We start from the raw sequence: 26,533 nt of genomic DNA on the forward strand, positions 1-26,533 counted from the left end.
GAGGTCATCAAGAAGGTGACTCTTTGGCAAAATCTGAATATTGTGTATATGTGAACAATATTGGGTGAAATGACCTCAGATTGGATATTTTATAGGCGAATTACTGGCATGATCAGGGTTTGCTCCACAGCTCCACCTCTTCAGGGTGTTGGTTATCGGTGTGGCTCTTCCCAGGGGGTGTCTTTGGTGTCCATTTTAAAAGTGCTTTGTCTGAAATTAATGATTTGGCTATCAGACTTACCAGGGAAGTAAATGTTGGCTTTATGGGAAGAAGTAACACGTGTTCACGGTTTCTTAATAGGCGGTTCGGCTTTCTACATGGATAGGATTTTGTGGCTGGCCAAATACACTTCGTCATCTTTTTCAACATTCTTAGTTCAACTTTTTCAAGTGATTTTAATGAAGCTCAATTATGAATCAGAAATTTACAAATTGAAAAGTGATGAATCAAAAAGCTGTAAGTCAAAAAACCATGAGTCAAAAGGTATTTGAATACTTTTTTTTTCCTTTTTCCACCAAATAATGCTTTCAAGGTGGAGAAAGCTCTTTGCTTTTTCTTACACGGCGCTTCCTTTACATTCCTCCTCTTTTGATCTTGACACTGACTTCCTCCTGGCTGCTCTCTTTGGATCTTTTTGTTACAGGAGCTTACGAAAGTTTTAATGTATCTGTATGTGGTTCAGTTTTCTGAAAGTTGATCAGTATTTAAACATTTTTAAAATTATTTTTTAAATGAAAGGTTAATATACTCAGTGTTTGCCTTTTATTACCTTTTAGAGCAAAAACAATTTATTAGAATGGTATTTAGAATCATGTTTCAAAAGCACTTTACGCAGGCCAGTCTTTGCATGGTATTGGCTGCACATATTATTTAGCCAGATGGGGCTTTTGCGTCTCTTCTCCTAACCAAAGCCCTGTCCCCTACGTCGTAGGCACCATCAGCTGCTCTGAACCTCTGGCAGTGGCGAGCCTGGTGTGCTCTCTGGTCACGCGGGCGTTGGGGTGTAAGGAGCACCGGGCTCAGCATTGCTGAGTTTTCTAAGCCTCTTTTGCATGTATTGCAGCTCATCCCAGTTACTGTGGGCGAATGAATGTAAAAGAGTCTCTCAGAGAGGATGGCCACCTCAGTGTGAATGGGGACTCGCTGTGTAAGTATGGCTTCGCTTTCCACATGGAATGGTTGGTCTTGGAGTTTGGTCCCCCCAGGTTGCAGTCTCGGGTCCCTGGTCCTGGGAGAGGAGCAGCCTGACACAGGCACCCTCACTGGCTAGGACGGGCTGCAGCGCTGGTCTGACCCCCTAGTAATAGAAGCTAATAACCACCAGACTGCATTGGCTTTGATTTTTTTGTTTGTTTGTTTTTGCATGTAATTTGAGTTTCCTAGTTTTTCAAACTAGTGTTGTTGTGCAGTTGCGATTGGCAGGTTTGCATACTGACCCATCACATTAACTGCCTCTCACCACACCCACAGGCGATGACTCTAAGGGGAAGAAGCACCTGGAAACACACACAGCCACCCACCCGCAGTGTCCACGGCCGCCAGGGCCGGCGGGGGCCCTCTGGCACGTCTGTGCTTGTGCAGGTTGTCTTGCGCGCGTGTCTGTCTGTCCACCACGCTCCTCAGCACTTGCTCTTCCTTGCTGGGTTTGTGTTGGGACCCAGGTGCTCTAAGGGCGTAAAGAACTTAAAATATGGAGAGTCTCTCTCCTGAAAAGCTTCTTCGGAAATTCATTTAGTATTAATTTGATGTATATGAGAAGCAATTTATTTGAAGTGAGATTGAAAGTTTTGAAAAGGCAGATTACTAATTACCGTCCTGTGTTGGACTATGACCGGCGAGGGGCTGCCTGCCCCTCAGTTCTGTGGCTGGGAGCACCACACGCGTTAGAGCCGTCCTGTCCCAAAGTTCATCACAGGGAAGTTTGTATTAAAATGTTAGGTGTTTCCAGTCCCATACCTGAAGCTTTCTTGGTTGGAGGGGCACCCTCTTTAGGTAGATTTTTTTTTTTCCCTTAAAGTTGAACTTCAAAAATAATTGTCTCTTAACTGCTAATTAATAAACGTAAAGCAATTAATGCAAAAAAGTGCTCTTACACCATATTTCTTTGCTTATTAGCCAACATTGGAATTACTTACAGTTTCAGGGGTGAACATGCAAATTGTTAAGTCAGTGTGAGCACATAATTTCCAGCAATTACTCTTGGAAAAAATGGAACAAAATTGATTTCATAAGCAGTTTTCTGTCTTATATGTGATGTTTGATATCAAGTTTATTGTAGTCTGTCATCCAGTGGTATTGCCAGTTGCCATTCTGAAATATTTCTTCACTGGGAAACATCAGCCTTTAGAATAATTGTAATTTGGGCCTTTGAGTAATCACTTTCTCACCTAAAACATGTGAACTGCTGGTGTCTATGAATTTAAATTTGCTTTGAAATATTCTATTTTCATTATAAATTCTGCTGGCACCAAGTGCCAACATTTATAGGGTAGCTTCCAATCACCAACTCCCCCTTGGGTTTTGTAAGGGGAATCTGCATTTTACATTTTAAGTATCTGCAGGCAGAAGTGAATGAAAACTATTTTTTAAAAAACCCAGAATTTTCATAAGTTAATGTCAGCAAGTATCTTGCTTAGACTTAAATAGTTTTTTCCCCCTTGGGACTCTTGACTTACTACTGTGGGAGAGTTTTGGTAAAAGTGTGACCTGGGAGTTTCTGTCGCACTGTCAGGGTGAGAGCTGGCTCTCTGGTGTCTGAGTGTGCCCTCCCGCACACGTCTTCTCTGCCGCAGGTTACTTCCTGATGCAGACGCTGCGAAGGATCGGAGCCGCGGGCTGGTTTGTGTCCAGGACGGTGTGGTCGGTCCTTTGGCTGGCCTTGGTCGCTCCAGGTGGCTATTTTGGGTTTCTGTGTTAGCATTCTCTCCAAAGCTTCTGGCAGTTAAGCACCTGCAGTAAATGATTTACCTAACGAAATACGAATTTCATTTTAGGTTCCCATGCTTTCATCCTTGACGTAACATGTTTCATTCTTTATTACTTAGAAATGCTAACATTCTGTACGTTTGGTTGCATGAGCATCCTTTGTTTCTCTGGTATGTTGGGTTTGTGTAAGTTTAGCTGCTTGATTTCAGTGTAACTGAGAATGCACAGACTTGACGTCTCCTCTCCTGTATCTCCTTTTGTGTGTTTATCAGCATTACATGTTGCTTTTCCTGCCAAGATGACTAGCATCATCTTAACGTACTTCATCTCTGATGTCATCTTTTAGTAAATTTCTTTGGCTTCTAGCTTGGCCTTCACAAAAACAGTCCATTTAGGAGGTTGGTTTTGTGAAGAACATTTCCTGAGAATGTTTGGTGTTTTCTCTTTTAGGGAAGGCAGCCTCTGGATTGTTCTGGTGGCTAGGGATTGGATGGTACCAGTTTGTTACTCTGATTTCTTGGCTGAATGTGTTTCTTCTTACAAGGTAAGGAAACTGATATCATGTCCACTTGGTGTTTAAAAGAACCAGTTTTGTGCCAATTGCTGCAGGCTATGATGTGATTTATCGTTTTATAATGATTTAGCTTCTATTTGCATAGTTTTGTAGTTTTATATTTTACAAATTGCTTCCATATACTTAATTTTTTAAACCAACCTGTGAGGTAGGCTAGGCAGGCATGACTAGGAAACTAGAAGTGTGCCTAGGGGAGGCAGTGGAAGCTGGCATGGCTGGGAGGGCCTGGGCACAACAGGAATCTGGCCCCTGCGACTGCGGCCTGGGTGCAGTTCCCAGGGCACCAGTGTCCTCAGCGGGGCCGGTGATCCCAGGTGGATGGAGATTCAGGGCACCTTGGGCTTTTCCCACAGCACTGGTGTGCACCTCGCACAGTCAGTGAAGGTGTTGGTTGTTAACGTGGTCCTTGAGGATGCTGTTTTATAGGAATGTGCTCCTGTAGGTATCACAAACCTTGTAGATAAAACTGTAACTGCATTTCTAATGGCATGGGGTGGTATAAAATTCTCTAGAGGGGGAAGGTAGAATGGTGAACCTGCCTTTTACTTTTTCCAAACTAAATGTTTTTGTTTTTGTTCCTAGGTGCCTTCGGAATTTTTGCAAGTTTTTAATCTTGTTCATCCCATTATTACTTTTACTAGGTAAGTGAAATTTGCCTTAGTTGCCTTGGATGGTGACACATACATAAGTATCTGAGATAGTGAAAAAATCGAGCATTTCAGTACATTTTTGAGAAGCAGTGTGTGTGGTTTCTCCTTCAGCAGGTCTCTCCTCCTGGGGCCAGGGTGATTTCCTTTCATTCCTGCCTGTACTGAATTGGACAAACATACAGAGAACACAGAGCGTAGATGACCCCGGGAACATATTTAAACCTGAATCTTCTTACCTGAACCAGCCTCCACAGGTAACCAGTTGGAAAGTCCTCTTAACTGGCATTGCAAATGTGTATTCTCCAGGGTAAGTTTTCATACTACTCACGATCAGGGTAGTTCATTCGGGTGCCCTAGTTTAGAAACTATCGTTAAATGTCAGAAAAGCAAGTTTTATAGCTCCTCAGATGTTCTAAAATAGTTCAAATAATGCACATTTAAAGTAACCTCACCATTCAGTTTTAATTTAGAAAACATAGTAGTATTCATGACTGCAAAATAGAGAAAGAATAAAGAAGAAAATGGAAACCACTGTCATATCACGTATGGACAAGCACTAGTAATCAAGGTTTCGTGGACTTCCCCTGAGCGTGTTGTGTGCCCTGTGGTTGGCATCTTGCTGTAATAGATGGTTTTGTGTCTCTGACTGACCCTGTGCTGTGGTCATTTGACAGCTGGGTTTGGTTTCTTTTTTGCCATTTCAGGGTGACGACGAGGCTTTTCGGTGGCGTTGGACGCGTGACATGGAGCAGCAAGTGGCCTCTTTGTCTGGACAGTGCCACAGCCATGATGTTAGGCTCCGGGAGCTGACAGCTCTGCTTGAGAAACTGCAGGCTCAGGTGGACCAGATGGATGAGGGCAGGGCCGGGCTGTCGGCCTTAGTCAGAGACACTGTGGGGCAGCACCTGCGGGAGGTGAGTGCTGCCTGGCCCGCTGGGCTGTGTTGTGTTCTTTTGGTGGACAGAGGGAGTGGGAGAGCTGCTGCCATGAAAAGTGGTTGTTCTTTTTGTTTTTCATTGCTGGGAGCAGGTGCACTGAGAGGGAGTGGGGTTTGCTGTCGTTTGCCGATGAGCCGGAGCTGAGGCTTCTGCAGTGCACCGGGACCCCAGGGTGGGTGTGTGTGGGGTGGTCCCATACTAGGGGGAGGGGATCGAGATGTGTGTTACCCTCCAAGAGTAGAGTTTGCTGGTCGTGGGAGAAATATGGCCTTTTGCACCCTAGCCAGCACTTTAATTTTTGTAAATGTGTTGAACGTAATTAAATGAAAGTCTTTGCATATCAACATTAATTTGAAAAGTTCAAATTGGTGATCTGAAAATATCTCAGGATTATAAAGTAGTTAAGAGTAGTTGCTCTTCCACGTGGAATGAAGGCCTGTGTGTAAATGTCTTGTTTACTTGAGATTCTCGTGGAAAGACTTGTTAGTGCATTTTCCTCAAAACTGATGTTTATTTACTTACATTTCAAAATGATTTAGCTATTTTGGGTTGAAATCTTTGAATAGATATCACACCCGTGTCTCACCCATGAGCTTCTCCCTGGTGTCTCTGGTACCAGTGAAGAACCACTGTCCTCCCTGCTGCTCAAGCCAGGAAAGCACGTTGATCCCACATGCGTGTCTTATCCAAGGCAGCCTGAGACGAGGTGATCTGGCAGCCTTTGGTTATGGGGTTGCCCTCTCTTGTACGGAAAACAACTGACAATTGTTCAAGAAAAACAAGATAAACAATAATGCATTTATCTAGTGTTCTATAAACTAAATTTTATGAAGCTGGGGCTCATTTTAAAAGTAGGTTCCAGAACAGATTTAGCCTGTCCTTATGCAGTCTTCCATCGTGTACCTGTCAGCGGGGGGACCATCGTGATTGTAATCAATGCAGGACAGAATCCTAGACTTCCTTCTGGAGCAGCCACACACCAGTGTCACATATCCAAATTACCTGATAAATGGCAATCTGTTATCTTTTCCTCTAAGCTACTGGCATATGTTTATCTTCTATTGGCATTGTCTAATAGAATATGCCCCTATTTGCATATGGCTAGGTAAATTTAAATGAATTAAAACTAAATAAATTTTTTAAAAATTTAGTTTCTCACTTGCATGGGCTACATTTTAGGTGCTCAGTAGCCACGTGTGGCTGGTGGCTGCCCTGTCGAACAGCGCATGTACAACACATTCCCACCTGGTACAAGGTGCTGGACAGTTTGTTGGAGGTGGTGAGGACCTCAGGGTCTTGGCTGAGTTTGGTAGCCCACCTGGTGTGTGTCAGTGCCCTGGGCTCATCCCTCCAGCTGACTGTCATCCCTTCATCCCTTTGCTCTGGTTTATCTTATTTTTAACCTTTTTTTTTTTTTTTTTTAAAGAGAGAGACGGGGTCTCACTCTGTTGCTCAGGCAGGAGTACAGTGGTGAGATCACAGCTCACTGCACCCTCGAACTCCTGGGCTCAAGTGATCCTTCACCTCATCCTCCCGAGTAGCTGGGACCACAGGTGCGCGCCACCCCATACCCAGCTAATTTTTAAATTTTTTGTGGAGATGGGGTCTCACTATGTTGCCAAGGCTAGTCTCGAACTCCTGGCCTCAAGTGATCCTTCTGCCTCAGCCTCTCAAAGTGCTAGGGTTACAGGTGTGATCCACTGCAGAGCATTGTTTTTAAATTTTTTATTTGTATATATTTGTGGGATACAAGTGCAGTTTTGCTACATTGATATATTGCATTGTGGTAAAGACAGGGCCTTCAGTGCATCTGTGTCTAGAGCAACACACAGTTTACCCACCAAACAACCTCCCATCATCCACCCTCCACCCCCCACCCTGCTGAGTCTCCATTGTCTATTGTTCCACCCTCCGCTTCCATGTGTGCACGTTGTTTACTCCCGCTTATAACTGAGAAGGTGCCTTACTTGTCTTTCTGTGTCTGATCTGTTTCACTTAAGATAATGGCCTCCAGTTCCATCCATGTGGCAGCAAAAGACGTGATTTCATTCTTTTTTACAGCTGAAAAGCATTCCAATTGTGCATACGCACCACAGTTTCTTTACCCAGTCCTCTGTTGAAGGACGCTTAGGTCGATTGCCTGTCTTTGCTATATTGAATAGTGCTGCAGTAAACATATGAGTGCAGGTGTCTTTTTTATATATTGATTGCTTTTCCTCTGGGTAGAGACCCAGTAATGGGATTGCTGGATTGTATGGTAGTTCTATTCTTAGTTCTTTGAGAAATCTTCTTACTGCTGTCCCTGGAAGTTATGCTAATTTACATTCCCACCAACAGTGTGCAAGGGGTCCCTTTTCTCCATGTCTTCACCAACATCTGTTATCTTTTGTCTTTCTAGTAATAGGCATTCTGATTGGTGTGGTTTTAATTTGCATTTCTCTGTTGATTAGTGATGTTGAACAGTTTTTCATTTATTTGTTGGCCACTTGCTTGTCTTTTGAAAAATGTCTATTCTTGTCCCTAGCCCACTTTTTAATGGGTTATCTGTAGGTTTTTTGTTGTGTTGAGTTCCTTGTAAATTCTGGGTATTACTCCCCTGTTAGATGCATAGTTTGCAAGCATTTTCTCCTATTCTGCAGGTTGTCTGTTCTCTTTGTTGATTATTTCTTTTGCTGTGCAGAAGCTTCATAGTTTAATAAGTCCCGTTTGTCTATTTCTGTTTTTGTTGCCTGTGCTTTTGAAGTCTTAGTCATGAATTCTGCGCCTAGACCAGTGTTCAGAAGAGTGTTCCCTAGGTTTTCTTCTAGGATTTTTATGGGTTCAGGTCTTACATTCAAGTCTCTAATCCCATTCGACTTGACTTTTGTATATGGTGAGAGACGGGTCCAGTTTCGTTCTTCTGCAAATGGCAATCCAGTTTTCCCAGCACCACTTATTGAAAAGGGTGTCCTTCCCCAGTGTATGTTCTTGTCAATTTTGTCAAGGATCAGTTGGCTGTAAGTACACGGCTTTATCTCAGGGTGCTTTGTGTGTTCCGTTGATCTGGGTGTACTGGCTTTATACCAGTGCCTTGCCGTTTGGGTTATTGTAGCCTGGTATGATAATCTCAATCGAAGTCAGGCAGTGTGGTGTTCCCAACTTTGTATTTTTTTTTCCTCAAGATTCCTTTGGCTGTTTGGACACTTTTTTGGTTCCATATGAACTTTAGAATTGTTTCTTCTAAATCTGTGAAAAATGATGTTGGTATTTTGATAGGGATTGCATTGAACCTGAAGAGTGCTTTGGCCAGTATTGTCATTTTAACAATATTAATTCTTCTGATCCATGAGCATGGATGTTTTTCTCTTTGTGTCATCTGCAGTTTATTTCATCAGTGTTTTGTAGTTTTCCTTGTAGAGATCTTTAACCTCCTTGGTTAACACATTGACTGCCACAGTGTTTTATTATGAAAATAGAATAAAAACTTTGAAAACAAAATGATCCTTTCTAATTTAATGAAAAATTTGTTTTTTTTTTAATTGTTTTCTGAATGTGAGTTATGTGAAACTTGAAAAATAGTTTTCGAGGCTGCTTAGGTGAAGAGATGTGTGAGTTACGCATGCTTCAGGAGGCCCCAGTCTCAAAACTAGCATGCGTTAAATACAGTTCACATGGCAGTTAATGTGTTAAATATATTCCTAGGTATTTTATTTTTTTTATAGCTATTGTAAATGGGATTGCTTTCTTGATTTGGTTCTCAGCTAAATCATTATTGGTGTATTAGAAATGCTACTGATTTCTGTGCATTGATTTTGTATCCTAAAACTTTGCTGAATTCATTTATCAGATCTAAGAATTTTTGGTGGATTCTTTAGGGTTTTCTAGATATAAGAGCATATCATCAGTGAGCAGGGGCAGGTTAACTTCCTCTTTTCCTATTTGGATGCGTTTTATTTCTTTCTCTTGCCTGATTATTCTGGCGAGGACTTCCAGTATCATGTTGCACGGGAGTGGTGATGGTGGGCATCCTTGTCTGGTTCCAGTTCTCAGGGGAATGCTTCCCCATTCAGCAGGATGTTGGCTGTGGGTTTGTCATATATGGCTTTTATTATTTTGAGGTGTGTTCCTTTAATGCCTACTTTGTTGAGAATTTTTATCCAGAAGCGATGCTGAATTTTATCAAATGCTTTTTCTGCATCTATTGAGATGATCATATGGTTTTGTCCTTAATTCTGTTTATATGATATATCACATTTATTGCTGTATGTATGTTGAACCATCTTTGTTTTTTAAACCATCCCTGGTTTAAAAAAAAAAAAAAAACCCACTTGATCATGGTGTATTCTCCTTTTGATGTGCTGTTGAATTCAGTTTCCTGGTATTATTGTTGAGGGTTTTTGCATCTGTGTTCATCAGGGATATTAGTCTATAGTTTTCTTTTTTTGTTGTGTCTTTGTCTGGTTTTGATATCAGGGTGATACCAGCCTTGTAGAATGAGTTAGGGAGAATTTCCTCCTCAAGTTTTTTTGGAACAGTTCCGGGAGGATTGGCATTAGTTCTTTGTATGTTTGGTAGAAATCAGCTGTGAATCCATCTGGTCCTGGGCTTTTCATTGTTGGAAGATTTTTTTTATTACTGATTCAACCTCGATAGTTGTTACTAAGTCTGTTCAGAAGTTCTGATTCTTCCTGGTTCAATCTCTGGAGGTTGTATGTTTCCAGGAGTTTATCCATTTCTTTTAGGTTTTCTAGTTTGTGAACATATAGTTCATAATAGTCTCTCATGATCTTTTGTATTTCTGTGGTATCAGTTATAATGTCTCCTTTTTCATTTCTGATTTTATTTGGATCTTCTCTCTTCTTGGCTAATCTAGCTAGTGGTTTGTCATTTTTTAATTTTATTTTATTTTTATTTAGTATAGAATGTCAAGCAATGGTTTGTCAATTTTGCTTATGTTTTCAAAGAACCATCTTTTCATTGATCCTTTATATTGGTTTTTTGCTTTGTTTTGTTTTTGGTCTCCATTTAGTTCAGCCCTAATCTGTTACTACTTTTCTCCTAACTTTGGGTTTGGTTTGTTATTTTTCTAGTTCCTTGAGGTGTGACTGTGGTTTGTTAATTTGTGATCTTTCTGCCTTTTTGATGTAGGCATTTAAAGCTATAAACTTCCCTCTTAGCACTGCTTTTGCTGTATCAACAGGTTTTGATATGTTGTGTTTTCATTTTCATTCATTTAAAAAAACGTTTAAATTTCTCTCTGCATTTCTTTATTGACTTGGTGGTCTTTGAGGAGCGTGTTTTTTAATTTCCATGTATTTGTGTGGTTCCTCAAGTTCCTCTTAGCAATTTCCAGTTTTGTTCCACTGTGGTCTAAGAAGATACTTGATATGATTTGGATTTTTAAAAAATGTGTTAAGACTTGTTTTGTGGCATAACATGTGGTCTGTCTTGGAGAATGTTCCATGTGCTGGTGAAAAGAATACATATTCTGTAGTCGTTGGGTGGAATGTTCTGTAAATGTCTGTTAAGTCCTTTTGGTCTAAAGTCCAGTTTGCGTCCGGTGTTTCCTTGCTGAATTTCTGTATGATGATGAGTCCGATGCTGAGTGGGGTGTTGATGTCCCCACTGTTACTGTGTTGTTTGTCTCTTTAAGTCTAGTAAAAACATGGAACGTGTCACCACTGTGCGTGTCATCCTTGTGCAGGGTCCATGCTGTTGTTCTTTGTGTCATTCCAATATTGGTGTGTGTGCTGCTGAAGCAAGTGTTTTGATTATGTTTTAGAATGAGATGGGGTATAAATATCGTATAAATATCAGGATATCAGATTACTCTATACTTCTCTCTGTGACCTGGATTTTAGTCATTCAGAATGTACAGTCCTTTCTTTGCCATCGTGTGATTGGCAGTGATTTTTCTAGACATTCCCAGGAGTATTTCCCATAATCTTACTATGAGTTTATCTTCCTAAGAATTGATTGGTAGAAACAAACTGCTGTTTTTCAACAGGCGGCTTATGTTGGAAACACTTTGTTCTTCACTAAGTGGGCCCCTTGGTCGGTCTTGTCACTTGTCCTGTCAGCTGTGTAACACATTACTTAAATTGTCCAAGGAAGCCTTGGTTCTCAGTGGTATCATCCAGTGTTCTGGGGAAATGTTCTGGTTGGTTTATTCCTAATAAATGTTTATATGTCATAACATTTCATATGAATACAAAATGATCAAGGGGGAAATAAGTGTATCGTGTATCTTAATCCATGGTTATTTTACTTGGAATCATCAAATATAGCGGGTCCCTAATGAGTGTGTGTTGGATGAGTAGTAATTACTCTCTACAGAGTGTTGTGTGTTGTTTATAGGACATCTTTGTTAATGTTCTTATGTAACTAGAAAAGCTATTTGTGCATTTTAACACAAAGTCAAGGTCTCTGAAATCAGAGATGACAATAAGAACAGTACTAGGCGATTACTCCTTTAAGGGTGCCGTGCCAAGTTGGGACCAAATAATCTCCAATTTTTAAATATTCTGTATAGAAATGACCTTGCCAAAGTTGATACGTTTTTGTTTGTTGCTTAACTTTACCATTTGTTCATTCATTTTTTTTTTTCTTCTAAGACTGACTTTATGACTTTCCACCAAGAACATGAAGTCCGTATCTCAAACTTGGAAGGCATTCTTGGAAAACTGACAGAAAAATCTGAGGTAATTCTTGACCTTATAATTATAGTTCCCAACAAAGTGATTTTTTAATAAAAGAAAAATCAATTACAGTTAATATTTTAAAATTCCTTAGCCATTTAATGTGCCTTCTTGTAGGGTATTTGCTGTTGTCCTTGGTAAAACTGAAAGAAATGTTTCCATTTTCCTCTGACAATTTCGCTTTCTTGCTTTAATGTTCAGTGGAGGTGCCTGACCCACCGGCTCCATGTGTCTTTTGAGGGTCAGAGCAGGGCTATGGATGAAGGGGCAGCCTCTGGATTCTAGTCCAGCTATTCCTGGTTCCAGAGTCCCTGTGTTTCCTCAGGATCACATGGCCTCCACCAAGATTACATTGTGTTTAGAGGGAGAATAAAGGACTTGAACCTTTTGATGGACAGCATTAATTTGGGGTCAGAAAGTCTGTTGCTGTTAAATGTTGGTAAAGCCAGAGGAAGAAGGCCAGAGTGTTTGTGTTGATCTGAGCTACAGAGATTACGAAGTGCTCAAGTTTGGGTTCTTTGCATCTCTAGTGCTTAATACAAGCCTGGCACGTTAGATATTCATATGTTCGTTCAACTAAGTTGTAAAACGTGATGAACCTAAGGATTAGATTTAGTGTTTGGGGATCTCAGGACCAGCTCCTGCATTACAGACCCTGTGGGAGTCAGGAGGGCTCAGCTGAAAGGAAGGGGATGGGCTGAGAGCAGCCAGCCAAGGGCAGGAATTAGCTCACCTGTGAAAGTGTCTAATGTCCATTTCATCTGCGGATGCCTTGTGCTGTGTTGCAGTCGTGAAGACCTCTGTTAAGTCAGAGTTTGCACAGATGCCATTATTCAACGTAGTACAGTGTCGCTCCTTAGGTATCTTTGAACAGACCATATTAATAAGTCACATCTTCATGTGTAAATTTGTCTTTTCCTTTTCCTGCCACATTTAAAGTACATTCTCCAGAGGTGGTGGCAGTGTGCTGTCTCTCAGCCTGGGTACTGGTTATAGGAGCTGTGAATTTTGAAAACTCATCAAGCTGTCCCTGGGAGATGTGTGCGCAGGAACATCTCTGAATACACGTGATCTCTGATCTCTGTGAGATGCATACATGAGAACATCTCTGAGTACACGTAATCCCTGTGAGATGTACCCTGGGAACACCTCTGAGTACACATGATCCTTGATCCCTGTGAGATGCATACATGGGAACATCTCTGAGTACACGTGATCCCTGTGAGATGCACACATGAGAACACCTCTGAGTACACATGATCCCTGTGAGATGCACACATGAGAACACCTCTGAGTACACATTCCCTGTGAGATGCACACGTGGGAACACCTCTGAGTACACGTGATCCCTGTGAGATGCACACATGAGAACACCTCTGAGTACACATGATCCATGTGAGATGCACACACGGGAACACCTCTGAGTACACGGGAACATCTCTGAGTACACGTGATCCCTATGAGATGCACACACGGGAACACCTCTGAGTACATGTGATCCATGTGAGATACACACAAGAGAACACCTCTGAGTACACGTGATCCATGTGAGATGCACACACAGGAACATCTCTGAGTACATGTGGTCTATGTGAGATGCACACGGGAACATCTCTGAGTACACCTGATCCCTGTGAGATGCACACACGGGAACACCTCTGAGTACACATGATCCATGTGAGATGCACACACGGGAGCATCTCTGAGTACACATGATGTCTTTTAAAGGTTTACTTTGAAATGTTAAATACACATCTCCCACTTGTGAGCCAACTGGCAGGTGTGGACTTTGAATTAAGGGAGGAAACGCCCAGATAAAAAATGTTTTTTGATTTAATCAAGTATATGGTTTTATGAAATTGGCATATAACTGTGAATTTAAATAGATTGTTTCTCATACTTTTTAGGCCATCCAGAAGGAATTAGAAGACACCAAGCTAAAAACAACTAGGTAGGATAATTTCAAATAATTTACTATTTTGTCTTTTGTGTTTCTCCTTTTGGTTATTTGGAGCGGCAGCAATAATAATGAGGGTGCTGGTTCGGGCACCCACCCGGCATCACCTGAAGTACCTGATCTTTGTGGTTGAAACACACCCAGCTGTGTGTCCTTCTGGGGACCCCTCTGGAGCCACACGAGGACAGAGGGGTCCTGAGGGGCCTTTCGCATCCCCCTCTCCACATAGACTGTCAGTTGTTCCCCATGCCCAAAAGGGAAAGTGCCCCTGCCTGGGTGTGCGTGGAGGGCCAGCCTCGGAGCTCATGTCACAGTGGATTCCAGGCCGGGCCTCTGTTGGCATCGAGGTGGACCTGAGTTAAAGCTCAGTCGTCATCCCTCCTGCCCCGCAGCCCGGCAGCCCCACAGCCCCTCCGCAGGCAGGACCCCTGCCTCTGGAAAGCACGTTCCAGGCCAGGCCTGTTAGTAGGCGGCTCTCCCAGACGGTTGCCAGCCTTTCTGCACTTGACGTCAGCAGCTCTTGTGCCTCCGCTGAGGCATTTCTCTGCCGAGCAGTCAGCCTGGTCCCTCTGTAGTCTCGTGGGGACCTGGTGTTTGGCTCCTCACTGCCAGACCACTTCGCCTGCATGCCTGTCAGTTTGCCTGCAGCCCCATTGAAGTGTAGTGCTTCCCTTTCACTGATACTCCCAGAGCTGCGTTATTTTTTTCCATACCTTTAATTTTATCCCAGAGCAAGCTCTCTCCACACCCCTTGTCCCCTTTGTCTAAATTTACTTTTTTGGTGATTCCAATAATTCCCGTGGCTGGATGCAGGGGACGGCACAGAGGAGCTTTAACTTGGTAGCATGTCCTCCTGTGCTTTGCTCCTGTGTGTTTCTGTGGACCCCGCGTCATGACCTGAGACCCTGTGTGCCTCTGAAGGGGGATGTGAGTGTAGACGTGAGACCCTGTGCCCCTCTGAAGGGGGATGTAAGTGCAGACGTGAGACCCTGTGCCCCTCTGAAGGGGGATGTGAGTGTAGATGTGAGACCCTGTGCCCCTCTGAAGGGGGATGTGAGTGTAGACCTGAGACCCTGTGCCCCTCTGAAGGGGGATGTGAGTGTAGACGTGAGACCCTGTGCCCCTCTGAAGGGGGATGTGAGTGTAGACTTGAGACCCTGTGCCCCTCTGAAGGGGGATGTGAGTGTAGACTTGAGACCCTGTGCCCCTCTGAAGGGGGATGTGAGTGTAGACCTGAGACCCTATGCCCCTCTGAAGGGGGATGTGAGTGTAGACCTGAGACCCTGTGCGCCTCTGAAGGGGGATGTAAGTGCAGAGCATATTTTTCTTCCTCCCAGGGCCTCTGTTTCAGTTAAAAGTTGCTCCGATATGCTAATGTGCAGCCCCTGAAGTGTTTATCCAGGAGTGTGCTTTTTCAAGAGATGAATTGTTAGTATCTCAACCACTGTATCTACCTATAAACAAATGTAAATACATTATAGTATTTTATATTATAATATACAGTACCTACATAAAATAGAATTATTAAAACAAACCCTGAAGCCATATATTTTTAGTGTGCTTATTCCATTAGCCTGAAAATTTAGATTCAATTTTATAACGATTATTGATGAATATTCTCATTTCTGAAGTCTTATTTATAATTTTAAGGAAATAGATACAGCTTTTAAATACTATATTGTTTAACTGTCACTAAAAAGATAACCGCTGCTGATAGCATTTTGGTAGAGAGCCTGCATGTGTGGTATGTGTATTTGTATATTAGGCACCTATGGGGGTGTCCCTCTGGGATTTTGATTTGCAAGTGACACTAAGTGTCCATTTCAGTGTTGGTATCTTTACAGTGTTGACTCGTCTAGTGTGTGGGGGGAGCGTTTAAGCACAGGTGGCTCAAGGTGTGTAACTCGTGTGTGCTCATTGCCCAGTTCCAGCGGGGCCGACGAGCAGCAGCTCCTGTCCACCGTCAGGCGTCTCGAGCTGGAGCTGGGTCACCTGCGGTCGGAGCTGTCGAGTTGGCAGCATGAGAAGACCAGCTGCGAGAAGGTGGACGTGACACGTGAAAAAGTACGTTTCCTCTGTGTTTGCTTCTTGTTTTATAACGGAAAGTAAGGGAACAGCTGAGTTTGATGACTTGGGTTTATTAAGTTGTTTAATTTCACTTCCTTTAAAAACTTTTCAAAACTATCATTTGAAGCTTCTAAACATGTGAAAATAAGAAATTCAAATTTGCTCCTCAGATTTTCCCCATTCAGCAGCAACACGCCAATACTCGATGTGTGTCTTCCCATACTTCTTCACGTGCACACAGCCGTGTGCCAGCCCTGGTCTGGGTGGGTTTTGTGGCTCTGCATCCACGTAGCCTCACACTGTACCTGCCACGAGCTCTCTTTCCTGCCATGACATATCACCGACTTGCCCCAGGGCTGTCCATCCTTCAGTAGATGAGAAAATCTGGACATTCTGAGCTGCTTGAGAATGAAAACACAAGCATTTGAATGGCAAAAGACAGAAGGCAGTTGATTAGAAAAAATATTTGTAACACAAATGGTAAAATTTTCTCTAATGTGCAGAGAGCTGCTAGAATTGGTAGGAAGAGAAACAGTGGAGACATACAAGGCGTCTTACTAATTGGATTTGCAGATTAAAGCATGTGGATCCACAGGAGTGACGACTGGCACCAGCACTGACCGGGGGCAGTGGGCTTTCTTGTGGCTGGTGGGACTGTGAACACCCACAGCCTTTGGGGAAAACCTTGTGACAGTAACCAGTTACAAATACTCACCTGCTTTGAAACCAGCAGCCACACTCCTGGAAATCACCCTACAGAAACAAAAGCACCGAGCACAGAGGCTGTCAGAGCCCATTGCAGTGCTGTTAGCGTTGGGGTGAGGGCAAGGAGGCGGCCAGAGCACTGACTCGGGAGTATGGGCTGAGCAGCGGCACGTCCGTGGAGCTGTTCCGAGTGAGCGCACTGCCCGTGCGCTGTCATGGAAGGTTGTGCTTTTCTTGTGCTTCCGCCATACTCCATTCCTTACAATGCAAAAAGAAATGTGTGTACAGAATGATATATGTGCACAGAAATAATACAGACATATTTAGCATACATAAAGTTACACTTTATGTATGGTTTCTTTATATGCCTGTTTCCTTACGAGACCAAGTTTGCTGAAAGCAAGCGGCTCTTTTGTGCATCTCTGGCTAACCTGTGCAGCGCACAGTGGATGCCTACCAAGGGGAGCACGCTGGCGGAGCAATGTGGACACAGTCTCTCTCTCTCTTTAGTTACGTGGGTATACGTTTCATTGATACCATGCTTTTGTCTATTCCCGTTCTCTTTAATGAGTCCAACATTTTTAGAGGGGCTCTTAAATTTAATATGAAGGAATATTGTGTCACATTTACATTATACATTTTGAGAGGATGTGTGATACTTCTGAGGTAGCTAAGATAATGTATGAGAGGAATCAAAATGATTTAGATAAGACAGTAAATTCATGTTATATTTACTGATTATATTACCAGGTAGATGCCCAAGTCAGAGAAACTGTCAAACTCATACTTTCTGAAGATCAGCAAGACGGTTCTTTTGAATGGCTGCTACAAAAGTTTTCTTCTCAATTTGTAAGCAAAGATGACTTGCAGATTTTATTACGAGATTTAGAGCTGCAGATACTGAAGAACATCACCCACCACATTTCTGTGACAAAACAGATGCCCACTTCAGAGACTGTCGTGTCTGCTGTGAATGAAGCGGGGGTTTCTGGAATAACAGAAGCGGTGAGTCAGCACTGAGGAGTGCTTGATGCCCATGTTGTGCTGAGGCAGGTTACCAGGTTATTAAGCTAGTGGACTGTGATGTCATCTCCTAAGAATGGGGTGTGAGGTGTGCTCAGCATGGTGCTGAGTTCAGGGCAGGTGGCCGCTCGGTGAGTCTTAGCTGCGGTGGCGTCGTTCAGCTGCCGCTTAGGAGTACTGTATCACTGTGAGTCTGTCTGTCCCAGAGATCCTGTCTACCTGTGTGGCAGCGAGTACCTTCCGATACTGCATACAAATTCCCCAGTAAACCCAGATTTCGCATAGTCCAGTCCCAGAGTCTAATCCTTGCTTCCTTCATGTTTTATGGCACCCAGGGGACTCCTCTGGTTCCAAGATTTACTGTGACTGTGGCTGAGCCCTGGGTGGAGAGGCTCTTGTGCTCCCTCCTGTCCCTGTCTGGGCATGGAGTTGCTGAGACACCCTGTGCCTGTCATCCCCTGAGTGGACCTAATTAAAAATATGCTCTTAATACGAGCACCCAGGCTTCCTCTGTGTCATTAAACCCGAGTCTCTTCTGTTTCACCTTGTCCAGCAAGCACATGTCATTGTGAACAATGCTTTGAAGCTGTATTCCCAGGACAAGACTGGGATGGTGGACTTTGCTCTGGAATCTGGTGGTAAGTATATAGACATTCTCATCACTAAATTAAATGGCTACCTGTTATCGGGGGTGTGAACTTGAGAAGCTGTTACCTACTCCACTTCCAGCAGTAAGAACTTGTTAGAACTTTAAAAAATCTGAGACAAGAACGTGATTCCAGGCAAGTCCCTGGTGTTCGTTCTTCCTGGCCAGTTGCTTTTTGGGCACAGGTCTTCCCTGGAAGGGTTGGTGGTGTGTGCTCATGGCTGTCAGGGTTTACGCCACAGCATGTGGGTCAGTCACCCACAACCTCCTGTCCTGTGGTTTGGGGATGGATTGTTCAGTGCCTGCAGTGGAGACACAAAGTGACCACTCACCCTGCCCTCATGGGGCTTCCACTTGGACAGTGAGACAGATGGTAAAATGAAGCTGCATGGACAGAATGACAGGCGTGGTGTTCTGGCTCTTCAGAACACTGCAGGTACACAGGCATGGACCACAACTCTTGGGGCCAAATGCATTTGAAAAGTCAGAATTGTAGTTTAGTAAAGTACTGAGGTCCACATGACACCCTCTGTGACACTGAGGATAGCACACCCGGGTCTAGCTCAGGAGCATCTCTGTGAAGAAACATGTGAGATAAATAAAAACCGTAAGTAACATCGTGTGGGTTAGGGGAGGTTTTGCTACCATAAGTTATAGAAAAGTCTTGGGTTTTTTGATTTTTTTTTTTTTTTTTTTGAGACAGAGGCTCGCTCTATTGCTTGGGCTACAGTGCCACGGCATTAGCCTAGCTCACAGCAACCTTGAATTCCTGTGCTCAAGCAATCCTACTGCCTGAGCCTCCCGAGTAGCTGGGACTATAGGCGAGTGACCCCATGCCCAGCTAATTTTTTCTATTTTTGGTTGCCTGGCTAATATTTTCAATTTTTAGTAGAGATAGGGTCTCACTTCTGCTCAGGCCGGTCTTGAACTCCTGAGCTCAAGCAGTCCTCCTGCCTCTGCCTCCCAGAGTGCTAGGATTACGGGCATGAGCCACTGCACCAGCCAGGGTTTTGAATTTTTAAAATGTAGGAATTGCACTTGAGGGCTGGTGGAACATGATCACTTGGATGATAATGTGCTTAGTACACATGAGTGTGTGACGAGGTCACAGAGCCTTGCAGGGTGGTGGTGATTTTTGCAAATCTGCAGTCTGTTTGATTTGCTTACCTCCCCCCTCTCCCCCACTCCGCCCCCCGGAGTTGAGGAACTCAGGTGTGGTTGGTCAGAAGCCTAATCCTGTCCTTATTGGAACAGTTGGATTTGATTCCATTTACCGTCTTAATGTGGTGGATGCAGACTGCTGTCATGTGAAACTGCCAGATTCTTCTCTATGCTAGATGGATGTCAGTGAGGCTACTGACTGTTCTCAATGTGTGTTTTGTTTGAAATTACTTTTTTAGACTATTAAATGCTTTTAGTTATATATTTTGAAATTCTGTGATTTATGAACAAATTATTTTCATTTAAGAGGCATCAAATGACATTAACCATACAATATGGGCCAATAGTTGTCATATGTTCTTAGAATCATTAACTCAGGGCCAGGCATAGTGGCTCATGCCTGTAATCCCACCACTGTGGGAGGCAGAGATGGGAGGATCACTTGAGTTCAGGAGTTGGAGACCAGCCTGAGCAAGAGCGAGACCCCGTCTCTACCAAAAATAGAAAAATTAGCTAGGCATGGTGGTGCATGCCTGTAGTCCCAGCTACTTGGGAGGCTGAGACAGGAGGATCTCTTGAGCCCAGGAGTTTGAGGTTGCTGTGAGCTAGGCTGATGCCACGGCACTCTAGTCCAGGTGACAGTGAGACTCTATGTCAAAAAAAAAAAAAAAAAAGAATCATTAACTTAGAATTCCAGTAATTCCTGGTAAGGCTGAATGGAAGGTTTTGTCACTAAACAAAACATTTATCATCTCTTTGTAAGTTAAAAAAGTGAGTTACTCTGTTTAAGGAGGCTTTTTTAGAATAGGAATATTAGAATAGGATATTTCAAAAAGGTATGATAATTCATGGGTTCAGCAATTCAGTTCTCCCTCAGCTACGTCAAAGTCCCCTTGTTTCATGTTTGAGACAAATCCCTGCCCCTCCTGCTCCCTGCATCTTACAAGTGCTCACAGCAGACTTAGGGCCACAGCTGGCCGAGCGCATTCCCCGGGAGCTTCCTTCTCACCAACTTGTTTGTGTTTGCTGCTGCTTCCCACACAGACTTGTTTTTGGGGGATTTTTTTGGTCCTGCCTCGACACCAGTGTTCTGTCTGCCCAGTTTCCTGTTGAGGGGCAAACTGGACTTTTTTCAATGCTGCTGCTTTTTATTATTGAGATAGAATCCACATAATGAAAATGTCACCATTTTAAAGTGTACAGCTCAGTAGTTTTTAGTATATTCACAATGTTTTGCAGCTCTCACCACTATCTAATCCCACAGTATTTCTGTCACCCCACGTAGAAACCCTGTGCCTGCCAGCAGTCATCCCCTGTCCCCTGGCACTTCTGTTTTAACTGGTAATTACCATGATGTTTTGTCACTTGGGCTTATTATATCTGCCCTCTAAGAGCTCACTTGCTAGGTAACACCTTTAGTCTTTATTTAGACAAACGAACAAAAATCCATTCAGAGTAGCTGTCCCTCTAGTAGTGGGGAGGGAAAGCCATTATTTTAACTTTTCTGTTTCAGTAGGTACAGATTGTGTATCCCAGAGCAATTGCAAACTAGTAGCACTGAATTTGGAGAAAGTAAAATTAATTAGGAATAGGGCTGATTTTAAAGTAGAAGGTTGTTTGTACAAGTAAAAAACTTTAGAGTTTTAAAGATACTTTGATTAAATCCTTCAGATAGGGCTGATACAGCTTCTAAAATGCTGGAATTAAATACTAAAACCATCCTAAACTTTGCTTTAAGGTGGCAGCATCTTGAGTACTCGCTGCTCTGAAACGTACGAAACCAAAACGGCACTAATAAGCCTGTTTGGAATCCCGCTGTGGTACTTCTCCCAGTCCCCGCGCGTGGTCATCCAGGTGAGTGGGTGCCTGTCCCAGGGCTGCACTTGGTCCAGCGCAGGCTCCCGCCTCTGCCACCTAGTGGTGGAAGCCCCCAGACACAGGCAAGGTGCTGGCCGTGCCTGGTTTATTGATGTATTTTCTTAGCTTTTTATCAAGGTGTAATAAACATACAGAAAGTGTACAGATCGTAAGTATACGGCTCAGTGAAATTTCATCAAACCAACATGTGTGAAACTAGCGCCAGGACAGGAAACCGCATCCCCAGCACTACGAGGCCCCCTCACATCTCCACTGGCCTCCAGGTTAGGGTTAGGGTTACCAGACATGTGTCCTGCTTCGGTCTGACCTTCAGGCAGATGGGACCATGGTGTCACACTCACCCTGGCAGATTTCTCTCCTGTTCGTCCATCTCTCCTGCTCTGTGTAGGTGTTTGTTCACGCTCACAGCTGGGTGGTCTTGTGAGATTGTGAGTAGCCCGGTCTCGGTTTTCTGAAGAGTGGGAGCGGGTGGAGTGAGCATCAGTCGGCATCCGGCAGGGAGCCCTTCTCTGGTGCCGGTGTTGACTGCTCCCCTTACGCACCTCTGCTTCCTCGTGCCTTTATGTTTTACTCTTGGTTGTACAAACTTGAAGGACTAAAGGGTGAAGAATTTAAATGGTCAGATACATTTATTTTGCCTTAGTACTAAAATGCTTCCTAATAATCCTGGCATTTTTTGAAGAAGATTAAAATTTCTTTTACGTGAACATCCACCTGATAGCTATTTTTCAGTTAAAAAACAAGTCCAGGCCGGGCATGGTGGCTCATGCCTGTAATCCCAGCACTTTGGGAGGCTGAGGTGGGAAGATCACTTGAGGCCAGGAATTCAAGACCAGCCTGAGCAGCATAGGGAGACCCTGTCTCTACAAAACAGAAAACAGAAAAATTAGCTGGGCGTGGTGGCACCTGTAGTCCCAGCTACCAGGGAAGCTGAGGCAGGAGGATCCCTTGAGCCCAGAAGTTGGAGGTTGCAGTGAAATGTGACAGTGCCACTGCACTCCAGCCTGGGCAACAGAGCAAGACCCTGCCTCCAAATAAATAAATAAACCACAAATCCGTTCTTAAAGAATTCATGAAGGAAGTTGTGCATTAAATATCAGTGAACCTAAAATTTAGGATCCCCTGGTACCATCACAGTAATTGTCTTGTCTCCATGGTTACCCTTGCTAGAGTGTCTGCCACGTGTAACTGTCTGGCTCCCTGTGGTCTCTAGTGAGGGCGTGGTGTGTGCCCGGCAGCCTCTGTGGACTTGCTGTTCCCTGTAGACGGTGGGAGACGCTGGCTGTGACACTACAGTGCAGCTTGAGGCTCCCTTTCCTCCGTGCTAGTTTGCAAGAACACCGAGTAGGCTGCCACCTGGCAAGGCAGACAGGACACCTCCACGGTGCTGCTTCCTGCTCCTGGCTATAACAAGAGTCCTCAAAGGCCTTGGTGTTCCTGACACACCCCAGATGCCACACTGGTGCACAGCACTGTCGCTGTCACTCTGCTGGGAGTGGTGATGGCGTAGTGAGTCTGTGGGTGTCTTAGATGTGTGTGAGGGAGAGAGTGGGACAGTTCCCTGTTGGAAGAATCACAGGCAAACTGGAGTGGGGAATGTTTATGTAAGGAACTGTTAGCTGTAATGGGATTGGAGCAACAAGCGATTTGCTACTGGGAAGTAAAGAAAATTCTCAAAGAACATAGGATGGCAGGTATGAGGACTAGCTCCCACCCCAGGACTGAGGTAGAGCACCTGGGAAGCATCCCCGGCCTGCCCAAGGCCGAGGTCCAGAGAGGGCCTGGCCGCAGCTCACTGGACGGCAGGGAAGGTGCTGTGTTGCCTTGCTGGCAGAACCTGCCAGAACCCGCTGGAGGCATTCTGCTGCAGGCTCCCGGGAGGGGTGCCCAGGGCACGCCCTGCACCGACAGCTCAGTTGTTGGGCCAGCAAAGGGAAGGCAGTGACAGGGCCCAGCTCCATTTTCCCACAGCAGGCTAAAAGGATGGCTTTGGATTTGGGCTGACGGGCAGTAAATAGATAACTGGCACAAAGGAGAAAACAGAATGTGTACGGGTACACTGTTCCCCTTTTCTCTATAGACACAAACATGCATGTGTCACTTTACTTCACAAGGGTGGGCTGCTCTGCCCGAGCCTCCTCCCCTGGCCACAGCTGCTGCCCCGGTCCACAGCCTATTCCGCTAGTCCCCATTCGTGGGCTTGTGGGTCCTCTTCTGTCACAAGGACTCTTGCCACAATATCCTTATGCCTCTGTCATTTTTTACTTTTGTCTGTGTATTTTAGGGTAGAAGTGGGGTCACCAGGTGGAGGGTAAACATAGGAGTGGGGTTGCCAGGTGGAGGGTAAATGTAGGAGTGGGGTCGCCAGGTGGGAAGTAAATGTAGGAGTGGGGTCGCCAGGTCAGAGAGTAAACGAAGGAGTGGGATCGCCAGGTTGGAGGGCAAGCACACATGCAGCGGTGCTGGGCATTGCCGGGCTGTGCTTCCTGGGCTGGTGCATTTCGCACATCGACCAGCAACAAAAATGTGTGTTTCCTTACAGCATCCACAGCCCATTCTGTCAAACTTTTAGATTTTTGTCAGTCTAATAGGTGAGAAATGGTAGTTCCCTGTTATTTTAATTTGTTATTTTCTTCTTATTGTATAAGGTGCAGAGCATCTTTCCCTGTTTGGGTACCATTTAAATTTACTTGTTTTTCTCTGAGGTACGTTTCTATCTTGCCCATTTTTCTTTGTGGTTCTGGTTATCTTAACTTAGGTGTTGGGGATGGTGACCTTTGAGATCTCAGTTACAAACCCCTTTCCCAAGTTTGTCTCCTGATTTTGCTTACGATGATTTTTACCACACAAAAATGCTTTCATGTTTACTTCTGTGTCAGTCTTTTCTCTTGTTGCTTATTTCCTAAGTGGTTAAGAGCTTGTTCAAACCCTTACTCTGGCATTTTGCCTTTCCCTAGCCTGACATGTACCCGGGAAACTGCTGGGCGTTTAAAGGCTCCCAGGGCTACCTAGTGGTGAGGCTCTCGATGGTGATCCACCCGACCGCCGTCACCCTGGAGCACATACCAAAGACGCTGTCACCCACGGGCAACATCACCAGCGCCCCCAAGGACTTCGCAGTCTACGTGAGTGCATTTGGCCAGCTCCTCCCATCCCTTCCTGGGAATTCCCAAAGACGAACGTCCTCACAGCCCCTGTCACGCGTGTGTTTCCGGGGGCAGCTGTCTCTCGCCGCCCCCTGCCCTCTCTCACTCACTGTGTTTCCAAGGAGGGTAACTTACAAATAGTGCATTGATTGATGTCCCATTTGTGTATACTGCTAAACAGATCAACTAAATGTGCCTGGCTTTGAGAATTTTATTCACTTTTGTCTAGTCACCTATAAAGGATGTTTTGACAACTGTGTGAGGCTGAAGCAACTGAATGACAAATGATAAAGTAAATTTTGCTGTCTTATTTTTGGAATTTATAGAAAAAAATTAAGAAAAGAACACCCATAATCCCAGCACCAAGAGAAAGCCACCATTAATACTGTGGTACTTTTTGGTCTGTTTATTTGCCCTTTAAAAACATCCAGGTGACCAGCTTGGGCAATTAGTGAGACCCTGGCTCTCTTAAAAAAAAAAAAAATTAGCCTGGTGTGGTGGTGTACACCTGGAGTCCCAACTACTCAGGAGGCTGGGGCAGGAGGATGGCTTGAGCCCAGGGGTTGCAGGCTGCAGTGAGCTGTGATGACGCCACTGAATGCTAGCCTGGGCAACAGAGCGAGACCCTGTCTCAAAAAGAAAAAAAAAAAAAAATACAGTTGAGACAATACTGTTATAAAACTTTGTTTCCTACCTTAAACAGTTTTATCATAAGCATTTTTGTACAGCAATTGAACTCTTTATAGACATCTTTAAATAGCATAAAATCTCATTGTATAGTTGAACTCCTTATTTATCTGACCGACTCTCCTGTTGAATATTTCGATTTTCCGCTTTCTAGTACAAGTGTGGCATCTTTGCATCTTCAGTTATTTCCGCAGACTAGATACTCAGAAGTGGTGTCACGGTGTCAGAGGGCATCAAGGCATCACGCCGTGCTGTGCGTGACTAGCATTTCCATGGCAGCACTGAGATGTGTGCTGACCTCAGTTCCCCTTCTAAGAATGGAGCCCTCTTTTTTTTAACCTCTGCTAACTTGATAGGTGAAAAATGGTATCTCATCTTAATCTGTGTCTCTCTGTATTTCAAATGCATATTTCCTTTTTTATAGCTTCTGGTCTTGTTTTTATTGATTTATCTTTCTGGATCATAGTTTCCTTATGAATATTTGAGCTTTTAAATGTGTAAATATTAAGCATGTGTCATTCTGTTACAGCTATACTTCCCATAGTCACTCTTAATTTTGTATTTACTCACTGCCCATAATTTCTTCCATGGCATTTCTCATACCTAGAAAGTCCTTTCCTATTATGAAACAGACATTCAAATAATCCCCTATATTTTCTACTCGTTCTTATCTTTTATTGTGATAAAATATGTACAAAATTTGCCATTTTAACCATTTTCAGTGCACAATTCAGTGGCATTATGTACAGTCCCACTGTTATTCAGCCATTGTCCCCATCCATCTCCAGAACTCTTCCATCTTCCTAGGCTGGATCTCTGTCCCCTTCCCCAGCCTCACAGCCCACCCCCCTTGCTCTCTCCCTCCAAGTCTGCTTCCCTGGTGAGTGCTGTGTGGTGGCTCTTCTCTCAGGCTGGTCCAGTGCTTCAGGGTTTCCATTAGGGACCATTGAGGGCAGCAGTGGGCCATGTGGGTGGCTTGTGGTCTGTGGAGTCAGACACCGTCCCTTCTCTGCTGCTTGCTAGCGTGTCCTCTTTCAGCTTGGGTTTTCCTGCCCTGTGTAATGGGAGGAGTCACACTTACCTAGGGGTTTGTAACAGAATGCCCACCCTTCCAGGGAAGGCCTTATCCTTGTGCTATGGAGAGGTGATCTTCCCTCACTCATACTGAAGGGAAACGGTCCTAATTAGTTCAGTGTCATTCTCCTGTTACTTGATGACTGTATGTCTTGGTTCCAGGGATTGGAAAATGAGTCTCAAGAGGACGGGTGGCTTCTGGGACAGTTCACGTATGATCATGAAGGGGAATCTCTGCAAACGTTCCATGTGCTGGTAAGGACCATGAGTGTCCCACTTCCCTGGTGGTCCCAGAGTTCCCTGGGCGTACTGTGACAGCAGGACCCTAATAGTGTTGAAAGTATGAAGACTAGCCTTTGAAAAAGTTAATCTTAGCTTTCTAGCTTTGTTTTTCTTTAATGAGCTTTTTAATGAGCTACACTTA

At 44.1% G+C, this 26,533-nt stretch overlaps 1 protein-coding gene and 1 non-coding gene across 15 annotated transcripts in view; one reads left to right on the plus strand and one right to left on the minus strand.

Moving 5' to 3' along the window:
* SUN1 (Sad1 and UNC84 domain containing 1) overlaps positions 1-26,533 on the plus strand; it is a 54,338-nt gene that overhangs the window by 25,898 nt on the left and 1,907 nt on the right. For 2 of the 14 annotated variants that reach the window (XM_045542917.1, XM_045542915.1), the window contains exons 7-22: positions 302-484; positions 1,065-1,148; positions 1,472-1,582; positions 2,794-2,892; positions 3,377-3,470; positions 4,083-4,141; positions 4,262-4,404; positions 4,855-5,064; positions 11,682-11,768; positions 13,673-13,716; positions 15,648-15,786; positions 17,245-17,499; positions 18,071-18,155; positions 21,063-21,178; positions 24,160-24,327; positions 26,272-26,364. In XM_045542917.1, coding sequence (XP_045398873.1) covers positions 302-484; positions 1,065-1,148; positions 1,472-1,582; positions 2,794-2,892; positions 3,377-3,470; positions 4,083-4,141; positions 4,262-4,404; positions 4,855-5,064; positions 11,682-11,768; positions 13,673-13,716; positions 15,648-15,786; positions 17,245-17,499; positions 18,071-18,155; positions 21,063-21,178; positions 24,160-24,327; positions 26,272-26,364 — 1,970 coding nt within the window. The remainder of the gene's footprint in view (positions 1-301; positions 485-1,064; positions 1,149-1,471; positions 1,583-2,793; positions 2,893-3,376; positions 3,471-4,082; positions 4,142-4,261; positions 4,405-4,854; positions 5,065-11,681; positions 11,769-13,672; positions 13,717-15,647; positions 15,787-17,244; positions 17,500-18,070; positions 18,156-21,062; positions 21,179-24,159; positions 24,328-26,271; positions 26,365-26,533) is intronic. The other 12 variants (XM_045542918.1, XM_045542919.1, XM_045542920.1 and 9 more) reach the window with 12 other exon arrangements.
* LOC123633692 lies at positions 10,727-10,829 on the minus strand. Its single transcript, XR_006733715.1, has one exon. It is a non-coding gene; the product is annotated as a U6 spliceosomal RNA (small nuclear RNA).

The sequence above is a fragment of the Lemur catta genome, chromosome 2 (genome assembly GCF_020740605.2).
Source record: "Lemur catta isolate mLemCat1 chromosome 2, mLemCat1.pri, whole genome shotgun sequence".
Lineage (NCBI taxonomy): Eukaryota > Metazoa > Chordata > Mammalia > Primates > Lemuridae > Lemur > Lemur catta.